At 46.1% G+C, this 13,483-nt stretch overlaps 1 protein-coding gene across 1 annotated transcript in view; it reads right to left on the minus strand.

The window, feature by feature from the left end:
• tmem43 (transmembrane protein 43) overlaps positions 1 to 5,398 on the minus strand; it is a 15,119-nt gene extending 9,721 nt beyond the window's left edge. Inside the window, exons 1-4 of the mRNA XM_077229858.1 lie at positions 5,219 to 5,398; positions 5,007 to 5,144; positions 4,778 to 4,912; positions 3,564 to 3,658 (exon numbers count right to left, since the gene is read on the minus strand). Coding sequence (XP_077085973.1) covers positions 3,564 to 3,658; positions 4,778 to 4,912; positions 5,007 to 5,144; positions 5,219 to 5,230 — 380 coding nt within the window. The 5' untranslated portion in view covers positions 5,231 to 5,398. The remainder of the gene's footprint in view (positions 1 to 3,563; positions 3,659 to 4,777; positions 4,913 to 5,006; positions 5,145 to 5,218) is intronic.
• Between the last annotated feature and the right edge of the window lie 8,085 nt (positions 5,399 to 13,483).

Raw genomic sequence — 13,483 nt, forward strand, 5'->3', positions numbered from 1 at the left:
TGAATCAGTATGACTGTGAGTGAATCAGTATGATGACAGAGTGAATCAGTATGAATGCGAGTGAATCAGAATGACTGCGAGTGAATCAGCATGATGACTGCGAGTGAATCAGTATGACTGCGAGTGAATCAGTATGGTGACTGCAAGTGAATCAGTATGATGACTGCGAGTAAATCAGTATGATGACTGCGAGTGAATCAGTATGATGACTGCGAGTGAATCAGTATGATGACTGCAAGTGAATCAGTATGACTGCGAGTGAATCAGTATGGTGACTGCGAGTGAATCAGTATGATGACTGCGAGTGAATCAGTATGATGACTGCGAGTGAATCAGTATGGTGACTGCGAGTGAATCAGTATGGTAACTGCGATTGAATCAGTACGACTGTGTGAATCAGTATGACTGCGAGTGAATCAGTATGATGACTGCGAGTGAATCAGTATGACTGCGAGTGAATCAGTATGAATGCGAGGGAATCAGTATGAATGCGAGTGAATCAGTATGACTGTGAGTGAATCAGTATGATGACAGAGTGAATCAGTATGAATGCGAGTGAATCAGTATGACTGCGAGTGAATCAGCATGATGACTGCGAGTGAATCAGTATGACTGCGAGTGAATCAGTATGGTGACTGCGAGTGAATCAGTATGATGACTGCGAGTGAATCAGTATGGTGACTGTGAGTGAATCAGTATAATGACTGCAAGTGAATCAGTATGACTGCGAGTGAATCAGTATGGTGACTGCGAGTGAATCAGTATGATGACTGCGAGTGAATCAGTATGATGACTGCGAGTGAATCAGTATGATGACTGCGAGTGAATCCGTATGGTGACTGCGAGTGAATCAGTATGGTGACTGCGAGTGAATCAGTATGGTGACTGCGAGTGAATCAGTATGATGACTGCGAGTGAATCAGTATGACTGCGAGTGAATCAGTATGACTGCGAGTGAATCAGTATGAATGCGAGTGAATCAGTATGATGACTGTGAGTGAATCAGTATGATGACAGAGTGAATCAGTATGAATGCGAGTGAATCAGTATGATGACTGTGAGTGAATCAGTATGATGACAGAGTGAATCAGTATGAATGCGAGTGAATCAGTATGACTGCGAGTGAATCAGTATGACTGCGAGTGAATCAGTATGATGACTGCGAGTGAATCAGTATGATGACTGCGAGTGAATCAGTATGATGACTGCGGGTGAATCAGTATGGTGACTGCGAGTGAATCAGTATGATGACTGCAAGTGAATCAGTATGACTGCGAGTGAATCAGTATGGTGACTGCGAGTGAATCAGTATGATGACTGCGAGTGAATCAGTATGATGACTGCGAGTGAATCAGTATGATGACTGCGAGTGAATCAGTATGATGACTGCGAGTGAATCAGTATGGTGACTGCGAGTGAATCAGTATGGTGACTGCGAGTGAATCAGTATGATGACTGCGAGGGAATCAGTATGGTGACTGCGAGTGAATCAGTATGGTGACTGCGAGTGAATCAGTATGATGACTGCGAGTGAATCAGTATGGTGACTGCGAGTGAATCAGTATGATGACTGTGAGTGAATCAGTATGATGACAGAGTGAATCAGTATGAATGCGAGTGAATCAGTATGACTGCGAGTGAATCAGTATGACTGCGAGTGAATCAGTATGATGACTGCGAGTGAATCAGTATGATGACTGCGAGTGAATCAGTATGATGACTGCGGGTGAATCAGTATGGTGACTGCGGGTGAATCAGTATGGTGACTGCGAGTGAATCAGTATGATGACTGCAAGTGAATCAGTATGACTGCGAGTGAATCAGTATGATGACTGCGAGTGAATCAGTATGATGACTGCGAGTGAATCAGTATGATGACTGCGAGTGAATCAGTATGATGACTGCGAGTGAATCAGTATGATGACTGTGAGTGAATCAGTATGGTGACTGCGAGTGAATCAGTATGGTGACTGCGAGTGAATCAGTATGGTGACTGCGAGTGAATCAGTATGGTGACTGCGAGTGAATCAGTATGGTGATTGCGAGTGAATCAGTATGATGACTGCGAGTGAATCAGTATGGTGACTGCGAGTGAATCAGTATGATGACTGCGAGTGAATCAGTATGGTGACTGCGAGTGAATCAGTATGGTGACTGCGAGTGAATCAGTATGATGACTGCGAGTGAATCAGTATGATGACTGCGAGTGAATCAGTATGGTGATTGCGAGTGAATCAGTATGATGACTGCGAGTGAATCAGTATGATGACTGCGGGTGAATCAGTATGGTGACTGCGAGTGAATCAGTATGGTGACTGCGAGTGAATCAGTATGATGACTGCGAGTGAATCAGTATGGTGACTGCGAGTGAATCAGTATGATGACTGCGAGTGAATCAGTATGATGACTGCGGGTGAATCAGTATGGTGACTGCGAGTGAATCAGTATGATGACTGCGGGTGAATCAGTATGGTGACTGCGGGTGAATCAGTATGGTGACTGCGAGTGAATCAGTATGATGACTGCAAGTGAATCAGTATGACTGCGAGTGAATCAGTATGATGACTGCGAGTGAATCAGTATGATGACTGCGAGTGAATCAGTATGATGACTGCGAGTGAATCAGTATGATGACTGCGAGTGAATCAGTATGATGACTGTGAGTGAATCAGTATGGTGACTGCGAGTGAATCAGTATGGTGACTGCGAGTGAATCAGTATGGTGACTGCGAGTGAATCAGTATGGTGACTGCGAGTGAATCAGTATGGTGATTGCGAGTGAATCAGTATGATGACTGCGAGTGAATCAGTATGGTGACTGCGAGTGAATCAGTATGATGACTGCGAGTGAATCAGTATGGTGACTGCGAGTGAATCAGTATGGTGACTGCGAGTGAATCAGTATGATGACTGCGAGTGAATCAGTATGATGACTGCGAGTGAATCAGTATGGTGATTGCGAGTGAATCAGTATGATGACTGCGAGTGAATCAGTATGATGACTGCGGGTGAATCAGTATGGTGACTGCGAGTGAATCAGTATGGTGACTGCGAGTGAATCAGTATGATGACTGCGAGTGAATCAGTATGGTGACTGCGAGTGAATCAGTATGGTGACTGCGAGTGAATCAGTATGATGACTGCGAGTGAATCAGTATGGTGACTGCGAGTGAATCAGTATGATGACTGCGAGTGAATCAGTATGGTGACTGCGAGTGAATCAGTATGATGACTGCGAGTGAATCAGTATGACTGCGAGTGAATCAGTATGGTGACTGCGAGTGAATCAGTATGATGACTGCAAGTGAATCAGTATGACTGCGAGTGAATCAGTATGGTGACTGCGAGTGAATCAGTATGGTGACTGCGAGTGAATCAGTATGGTGACTGCGAGTGAATCAGTATGGTGACTGCGAGTGAATCAGTATGGTGACTGCGAGTGAATCAGTATGATGACTGCGAGTGAATCAGTATGATGACTGCGAGTGAATCAGTATGATTGCGAGTGAATCAGCATGATGCAGGTGAACTGATGTGTGTGTGTCAGTCAGGTGTGTGTGGACCTGCTCTCGCTGTACTCCACCCACTGGTACATCTCCACCTGCCTCTGCAGCTTCACCGCCTGCACCGTCACACCGTAGTTTGGGTCGTACAGCGGCTGCGAAACACACACATCCATCAGTCCATTCCCCGACACCTGATTCCATTCAGCTCACATTTTGATTCCATATCCATTCATTATGGATCAGATACAATACATCCATTTTTCTCAAGAAAAACAATCTCTCTGAACTAATCCTGTAAACTATTTAGAAGCCTGTAATCTTGCTGAACACAAAAGAACATATTCTGAAGAAAATTCGGGTTGGCGATGGCGCAGTGGTTAAGACACATGCCCTTGGTGTGAGAGACCCGGGTTAGGGTGTGTGCTCTGAAATATAGCAATTGTAAGTCGCTTTGGATAAAAGCGTCGGCTAAATGAATAAATGTAAATGTAAAATGGGGCACCAAACTGTTGATGGGCCCCATTGACTTCCAGAGTATATTTTTCCCAACGGGGTAATCCATCAGCCGGAAACTGAAGCCTCGCGGGAGCCGCCTTTGTAGCAGAACTTCTCCTGCTGTTAGCATTACATTGACTCCCATTCATTTTGGCGTCACTTTGACAGCTAATAAATTTACATCTGAGGCGTCCAAAAACTTCATTTGTCCATTATTTATTTCTAAAGAAACACGAGAATGTATAAAAGGCTCCATTACTTTGTATCTTACGTTATGGCCCCGTAGAAGCCGTTTTTATAAAAATAAGCTAACGATTGTGTCATATCCATATATGACCGTATAGACAGGAGGAGAAGCTCGCAGGCAATCTTTTACTGTCTATGAGGCAATCGGGGGACATTGCTGCATAAAGTCAAGGAGAACCCCATATATAGAGAGTCCATAAAAGCAACGGGACAAAATATTTCAACAACGTGTTTGAGGAATTAGGTGATTCAGATTTGTCTTGCCACAGCTACTAGAAGATTTACAGCTGTCAGACTGTCATCAAACTCAGTTTGAGCCTGCAGTCGCTCAGACATCAGACAGGAAGTGCAATAATCGGGCTTCAGTCTTCTCCGTTGAAATCAATGGGGTCGCTGTGTCCATTTCTTTTACCATCTATGATTTTCCCCCATAATATGGAAGTCAATGGGTGAACTATCCCTTTAAGAGTCGATGTCGGTTAATCTAAATGATGATTGATTAAAGTCGACTAAATAATCAGTATTGTTACCTGTGCGGTCTGCAGGGTTCCGGTCAGGTGAACCAGGCGATTGTTATTCTGAGGGTCCAACATCAGGTGTGGATGAAGAGAGAGGACCTGAGAGAGACCCTCATCCAGAGACGAGCTCGTGCGCAGCGCGCGACCCTGCGGACACACATGATGGACAGGACAGATGACTGACAGATGATGGACAGACAGACAGACTGAATGAATGAATGAATGATTCACTGACTCTCACCTCATTCGTGAACAGCACGTATATCGACAGCGCGAACAGACACGCGCCCGCGATCACGCCGCCGGTGCTCGCGCTCAGACGCTCCAGGAAACCCTCGGGTTTGCGCTCGTGAACGCGCGTGTGCTGCTCGCCTGAGAACTGACAGGTGAAGACAGCGTTATTTCCGCAGCAAACACACATCACACACATACAGATACAGATGAGTGACTTACTGCATCAGTCATGCTGTGTGTTTGAGGAAGAAACACTGATCAACACGGTCGCGAATGTAAAATCCTTTACGCGTGTCTTTTTCTGATCAAACTATCGCTTTTAAACGACCTTGCAGCCCGAAAAAGCGAAACTCACGAAACTCAACCGGTTCACTTCAACAGATCTAGGAAGTTTCTGGCGCTGAGCATGCTGGGGGGTGTAGTCACTTTCGCGCTCGCTGAGCATGCTGGGAAATGTGTGTGGACGGTCTAAAACTCAACTGTTTGATTGTCATCGCAGAATGTAAACTATATTGTCGTTCAGTTCTAATCTCATAAATGGGTCAATATCACTGCAGGGTGCCTTTTGGTGTCCTGAACATAATTTTCCATTATAGCTTAACATACAAATGACTATGAAAGGGTGTGTTATATAAGGCTAAGTTGTTTTATTCATAGCAGTAGCATTATTTGGCTCTTTAGATTCATTTTTAAGATTTTCTATAATTTTGTATAAGAGGATGTATGTTATTTTGCGATGTCCCAGGCACTGCTCATCAAATTTGAATGAGAGTAAAATAGTCAAATCATATTTATTTTTTACTTTTTTTTTCCTATTAATATTTTGTTTAATAAGATATTACCCAAATTGAGTGTATTGATCAGTTTATAATAAAAACAATATATTTATTTAATAAAAAAGAAGAGTTTGTCCATGTCCCTTAAATGGTTGTCCACCCTGTCGTATTGTGGAATCTGCCCCTTTAAGAATAGGCCACCCCCATTAGTGACATCAGGACAACAGATGTTTGTATCTCTATAGTGGCGGGAAATTCTTCAACTGCTGAGGCGAGTAGCTGCTGATTTTACAACTAACACATTTTCTTCATATGAGTTTGCTTACTTGTTTTGCCAAAGCTTAACATGTCCACCCTGTCGGCATAAAATATACTGGAAGTGATTCAAATACAATAATTTCCAAATTTGTACGTTTTAATATACCACATTTTCTTCAACAACCAGACTAACTATTTACCTAGTCACAGTTTGTTGTAAGCTAATATGCTAATTGAAGCTCAAAATGTCCACCCTGTCGGCCACTTAGACTCGACAGGGTGGACATACACATGACAGGGTGGACATCAGAGCCGGATTATCCATAAGGGCACTTGGGCCAGTGCCCAGGGGCACCAACCATTCACAACCACTAGGGGGGCACCACATGACACAAGCTTTAGGCTGAATCCCGATTCTCTGTCTTACCCCTTCCCCTTAGTTTTGCATGTTCACGTGAGAGTAAGGGCTATCCCAATTCTCATTTTGATCTAGGGGTAGGGGTAAGGGGAAGGGGTGTTTACCCCTTAAGACCAAGAATTTTCGCGAGCTTACTTAAAACCAAGGGGTACCCAGAATGCACTGCGCAACTGGCAACAATGGCGGACATACCATCCAGAGTGTCTCATAAATGTAAGTTTTTTCGGCTTAAATGATTGATAAAAAATGTATGACAGTCTTGTTTTGTGCTCTACACAGTTATGTACATATATATTTGCAACTATGTTGTTTTTTGAAACGTTTTTAACGTTTTTAAAAATCGCTAGTTTGCTACGCTAGGCTATGCTAACGTTACATTGCTGATTTGCACAATCAGTCCCACATTTCGAGATCACCCAAAATGTCTGGGATTCAGCTTTTGCTTTCTACAGTTGCCATTCATTATCTGTACATTATTTGAAAATGACACGTACGTGATCAGCTTATCAGGTGATGCATTCAGCTTCAAACGGATCCCGACTGGAGACGATCAACACGGGAATATTAGATAAACAATACATTCAGATTCACCGATTTAAATGAACGAATTCAGTCCGATAGAAACAACACCTTGTGCATGTAAACATAATGAATAGTGAAGGCAGAAAGCAAAAGCCGAATCCCGGACATTTTGAGCGATCCCGAAATCCAGGCGACATGTCCGGGAAAAGGAAGACGTTGTATGTCACCCTGGAGACATCAATACGTGCTTTACATATACTGTCCTGTATCACACAGGGACGCATGAGGAAACCAGGCAGCTGATACACTTTCGGGATGAAAACGAGCTGAAGTTTTTACGATCAAAATATGCTGCAAAGCAACTATGGGAGTGAGTCATGCGTTCATGTTGTAGCCATTCATTATTGTATTGTATTATTTTAATCATTTGTAATTAATTCCTGTTCATTCACCTGTACATTGTTGTTGGTTATGATACAGGACACTGATGAAAGAAATGGGTTTGGAGGGAAGGGTTTCTGGCCAACAGGCATCAAAGAAGTGGGAAAATCTAAAGCAAAGATACAAGGTAACTTATGTGATGTTCTGTTAAAGAAAAAAAACATACATCTTCAATCTCAATGCAAGGCAATGAATGCATACTGTATAAGTTATTATTGTATTTTGTATTAGATTTCGACTTCCAACGATTATGAAAATAAGATCCAACAATAATGAAAATAACATAATTGATAGTGCCTAATCGGTCAGATAGCTTACACACAAACATGTGGTTGTTAGTATCCAATCAATACTCTTAAATAAAGTCCTAGTTCTAGGCATTATTTAATTTTTTTGTGTGTTGTGTGTCCTTCCAGGAACTAAGAACTCCCAAAACAGGGTCAGGTACAGACAGGGGGGAAGTGACCGCTGCAACCTGGCAATATTATGGTGATATGCATGAGGTTTTGGGTGCCAGGCCCTCACTGGACCCTCCTGTGGTGGTGGCATCCTTTTATGAGGATCCTATTACAATCCTCATGGTATGTAATGCAGCACATGTTAACATGTTCTTATTGTAATGCTCTTATATATATATATATATATATATATATATATATTAGGGGCTGGGTAAAAAAATATAAATTTCTCGATTTTAATCTATTCTCATTTTTACGAACCAATATCGATTCTTAAATCCCAACAATCGATTAGTCATCCTGTTTTCAGTTGATGAATGAATGGTTCATTCTGCCCTACAAAGGCAAAAATGGTAACACTTTACAATAAGGTTCGTTAGTTAACATTAGTTAACTACATTAGTTAACATGAACTAATAATGAACTACACTTATACAGCATTTATTAATCTTTGTTCATGTTAATTTCAACATTTACTAATACTTTAGTACTGCATTTTTGTGGTCCAGGGACTGTTTATTCTGTTGAATAACAAATTTTGACTATTTAGGAGATTGTTGAGCCCTCATCCCCAGCCAGCACTTCTGCAGCCAGCAGTTCAGAACCCTCTACCTCTGCCTCTGCCTCTACCTCTGCCTCTGCCTCTGCCTCTACCTCTGCCTCTGCCTCTACCTCTGCCTCTGCCTCTACCTCTGCCTCTGCCTCTACCTCTTACCTCTGCCTCTGCCTCTACCTCTGCCTCTGCCTCTGCCTCTGCCTCTGCCTCTACCTCTGCCTCTGCCTCTGCCTCTGCCTCTGCCTCTTACCTCTGCCTCTGCCTCTGCCTCTGCCTTTGCCTCTGCCTCTTACCTCTGCCTCTGCCTCTGCCTCTGCCTCTGCCTCTTACCTCTGCCTCTGCCTCTGCCTCTGCCTCTGCCTCTTACCTCTGCCTCTGCCTCTGCCTCTGCCTCTGCCTCTACCTCTGCCTCTGCCTCTGCCTCTGCCTCTGCCTCTGCCTCTACCTCTGCCTCTGCCTCTGCCTCTGCCTCTGCCTCTTACCTCTGCCTCTGCCTCTGCCTCTACCTCTTACCTCTGCCTCTGCCTCTGCCTCTGCCTCTGCCTCTTACCTCTGCCTCTGCCTCTGCCTCTGCCTCTGCCTCTGCCTCTGCCTCTGCCTCTTACCTCTGCCTCTGCCTCTGCCTCTGCCTCTGCCTCTGCCTCTGCCTCTGCCTCTGCCTCTACCTCTGCCTCTGCCTCTGCCTCTGCCTCTTACCTCTGCCTCTGCCTCTGCCTCTACCTCTTACCTCTGCCTCTGCCTCTGCCTCTGCCTCTGCCTCTTACCTCTGCCTCTGCCTCTGCCTCTGCCTCTGCCTCTGCCTCTGCCTCTTGCCTCTGCCTCTGCCTCTGCCTCTGCCTCTGCCTCTGCCTCTTACCTCTGCCTCTGCCTCTGCCTCTGCCTCTGCCTCTGCCTCTGCCTCTGCCTCTTACCTCTGCCTCTGCCTCTGCCTCTGCCTCTACCTCTTACCTCTGCCTCTGCCTCTGCCTCTGCCTCTACCTCTTACCTCTGCCTCTGCCTCTGCCTCTACCTCTTACCTCTGCCTCTGCCTCTGCCTCTGCCTCTGCCTCTGCCTCTGCCTCTGCCTCTTACCTCTGCCTCTGCCTCTGCCTCTGCCTCTGCCTCTGCCTCTACCTCTGCCTCTGCCTCTGCCTCTGCCTCTACCTCTGCCTCTGCCTCTTACCTCTGCCTCTGCCTCTGCCTCTGCCTCTTACCTCTGCCTCTTACCTCTGCCTCTGCCTCTGCCTCTGCCTCTACCTCTGCCTCTGCCTCTGCCTCTGCCTCTGCCTCTGCCTCTTACCTCTGCCTCTGCCTCTGCCTCTGCCTCTTACCTCTGCCTCTGCCTCTGCCTCTACCTCTTACCTCTGCCTCTGCCTCTGCCTCTGCCTCTGCCTCTACCTCTTACCTCTGCCTCTGCCTCTACCTCTTACCTCTGCCTCTGCCTCTGCTTCTGCCTCTACCTCTTACCTCTGCCTCTGCCTCTACCTCTTACCTCTGCCTCTGCCTCTGCCTCTGCCTCTACCTCTTACCTCTGCCTCTGCCTCTGCCTCTGCCTCTGCCTCTGCCTCTGCCTCTGCCTCTGCCTCTACCTCTTACCTCTGCCTCTGCCTCTGCCTCTGCCTCTGCCTCTTACCTCTGCCTCTGCCTCTGCCTCTACCTCTTACCTCTGCCTCTGCCTCTGCCTCTGCCTCTGCCTCTACCTCTTACCTCTGCCTCTGCCTCTGCCTCTGCCTCTACCTCTTACCTCTGCCTCTGCCTCTGCCTCTGCCTCTGCCTCTGCCTCTGCCTCTGCCTCTTACCTCTGCCTCTGCCTCTGCCTCTGCCTCTGCCTCTACCTCTTACCTCTTACCTCTTACCTCTTACCTCTGCCTCTGCCTCTGCCTCTGCCTCTGCCTCTACCTCTACCTCTTACCTCTGCCTCTGCCTCTGCCTCTACCTCTTACCTCTGCCTTTGCCTCTGCCTCTGCCTCTTACCTCTGCCTCTGCCTCTGCCTCTGCCTCTGCCTCTACCTCTTACCTCTGCCTCTGCCTCTGCCTCTGCCTCTACCTCTTACCTCTGCCTCTGCCTCTGCCTCTGCCTCTACCTCTGCCTCTGCCTCTGCCTCTGCCTCTGCCTCTGCCTCTGCCTCTACCTCTTACCTCTGCCTCTGCCTCTGCCTCTGCCTCTGCCTCTGCCTCTGCCTCTACCTCTGCCTCTGCCTCTGCCTCTGCCTCTACCTCTTACCTCTGCCTCTGCCTCTGCCTCTACCTCTTACCTCTGCCTCTGCCTCTGCCTCTGCCTCTTACCTCTGCCTCTGCCTCTGCCTCTGCCTCTGCCTCTGCCTCTACCTCTTACCTCTGCCTCTGCCTCTGCCTCTGCCTCTGCCTCTACCTCTGCCTCTGCCTCTGCCTCTGCCTCTGCCTCTACCTCTTACCTCTGCCTCTGCCTCTGCCTCTGCCTCTACCTCTGCCTCTGCCTCTGCCTCTGCCTCTGCCTCTGCCTCTGCCTCTGCCTCTACCTCTTACCTCTGCCTCTGCCTCTACCTCTTACCTCTGCCTCTGCCTCTGCCTCTGCCTCTGCCTCTTACCTCTGCCTCTGCCTCTGCCTCTGCCTCTGCCTCTGCCTCTGCCTCTACCTCTTACCTCTGCCTCTGCCTCTGCCTCTGCCTCTGCCTCTACCTCTGCCTCTACCTCTTACCTCTGCCTCTGCCTCTGCCTCTGCCTCTGCCTCTGCCTCTGCCTCTGCCTCTACCTCTACCTCTGCCTCTGCCTCTGCCTCTGCCTCTACCTCTGCCTCTGCCTCTGCCTCTGCCTCTACCTCTACCTCTGCCTCTGCCTCTGCCTCTGCCTCTGCCTCTGCCTCTACCTCTGCCTCTGCCTCTGCCTCTGCCTCTGCCTCTGCCATGGCAAGCCCCTCACCCCCCCCCCCCCCCAAAAAAAAATCCGATCCTGGATTTCCTCACTGAGGAATCCAAAAAAGAGCAGAGGCGCCATGAGGAGAGCGAGGCCAAGACAGAGAGGTTCTTGGTCCTTTTTGAAAAGATGGTTGATAAGTTGTAGTTTTTGTATGTTTTTTATGTTTACTTTATTGGTTCTTTAATAAAATATATTTTATAAAAAATAAGTTTGGTCTCTTTTTAAAGAAGACACTTGTCAAATTATTGCTGAAGTGAAAAAAAAAACAATTGCCTGTTATGTTTACTTTACTGGGCAATAAAGACAGATTTTTGTAAACAATGAAAGTGTTTCTGAACACCAGTGACATTCAAAACAGTGATAACTGAAACAGATATACAAAACACCATGCAGTGTATAAAATATTTATTGCAAACAGACGTATTACACAGATAAGAACATCTGCATTCAAATCTAACACCAATGAACAAAAAAACATTTTTTATTTTATCCAAAGCAACTAAAGATGTATATACATTTTCCAGTCTTACATTTTCAATGTACATCGCCTGAAACTAGGACAGCCAGTCTGTTTCGTGTGTCATTTCCAGAGGTTTCGTTGTTTGCCATGGGTTCACGGGGTGGTTGGGGGTCATGCCTATCCCTTAAGATGCCTTCATCGGGATCCAGTGTGTCACCATTGTCCATACACACATTGTGCAAAAAAGCACATGAGGCGATCACCTGGGGTGCAAACGTGGGCTTGACCTCCAAAAGCTCTGAAGAGTGTTGACCTCCACCTGGTCTTCATCATGCCAAACGCCCTTTCAATTATGCTGCGCCCCCTTGACTGACAGTAATTAAACTGTTGCTGTACTCTTCCATGCACTGGCTCCTTGAATGGGGTGATGAGGCAAATCGGCGTTTCCAAACAAGGATACCCACCATCATCCAGAAGGATGTAGCCCATTGGTGGATACCGTCTTGCGATATAAAAACTGCTATTCTTCATAATTCGTGTGTCATGGACAGACCCCGGGTACCCCCACATAAATGTCCAGAAACCTGCCATTTGAGTCACATATTGCCTGCATGCTGATGGAGTAAAATCCTTTATAATTTAAATAATCTAACCGGTGACGCTGTGGTGGTTTTATTCGTATGTGGCTGCCATCGATTGCGCCAACCACATTGTGGAATGCAGGGGTTCCTGAAATGCTGACAAAACCCTGACCAACTGCAGGCAGGTCCACTGTCAGAGGGAAGCAGATTGCTCTTCTCAGATTGTCCCATATGTGCTGGGCCACTCTGTGGATGATGCGGTGAACTGTAGCCTTCGGAACATTAAAGACACTGGACACCACCCAATAAGAGAGTTAGTTCGGTAAACGTTGTTTGTTACCAATCCATACATACCATAAATACCATAAGCGGATCCACCAGCATTCGTAGGCGTCGTAGACCTCTTCTTCTCCCTTGATTTCTGACAATCGAAAATAAATCTCCAGTACCCACGCAATCGACATAAACATACTTGCAGGCGGCATCTTGAAAGTTTCGAGAAGTTTCGAGAAGTTTGTGATAAACGCTTGTCGCCCCGGGTGACACAGACGCCGGTTAAGGACGATGTAAGATGACGTAACCAAGTGGCGTCTCACCATGACGTAACCGAGTGGTGTCTCATTTCATAGGGGTATGTTTGCACTAGCGCTTACCACTCGGTTTCAAGGGACAAGGGCTAGGGGTAAGACGAAGGGGAAGGGGTAAGGGGAAGGGGTAAGACAGAGAATTGGGATTCAGCCTAAAACATATTTTTCGTAAATTGTTGTATTATTAACTTGAAATTCTTGAAAGACCACACATGTCTCGTTTATGAACACTAATTTAACAATAATAATAATAATAAATTATAAATAAATAAAGATTACATTACCACTATCACTCCCCCCTCCCCAATCTGTCAGAGTTGAGTTGGTCCACAACAAGTACGCGCAAATGTGTCATTTTTTTGACAGCTACAGAAAATGAATCTAAATCCAAAATGGAAAGACGTCAATTGAGTGGTTTTGCAAAAAGAAAGTTAAAGAAAGACAAGGATGCAAGACGTTTAGTTACAATTCAAAATGTTTCAGGGATATAATATAATATAATACAACAAGATAATATTTTGTTATATAAAAAAACATAAAATCATTGCTGTTC

This window comes from Siphateles boraxobius, unplaced genomic scaffold, assembly GCF_051911475.1.
Source record: "Siphateles boraxobius isolate OS27281-9 unplaced genomic scaffold, OSU_SipBor_1 136, whole genome shotgun sequence".
NCBI classification, from domain to species: Eukaryota; Metazoa; Chordata; class Actinopteri; order Cypriniformes; family Leuciscidae; genus Siphateles; species Siphateles boraxobius.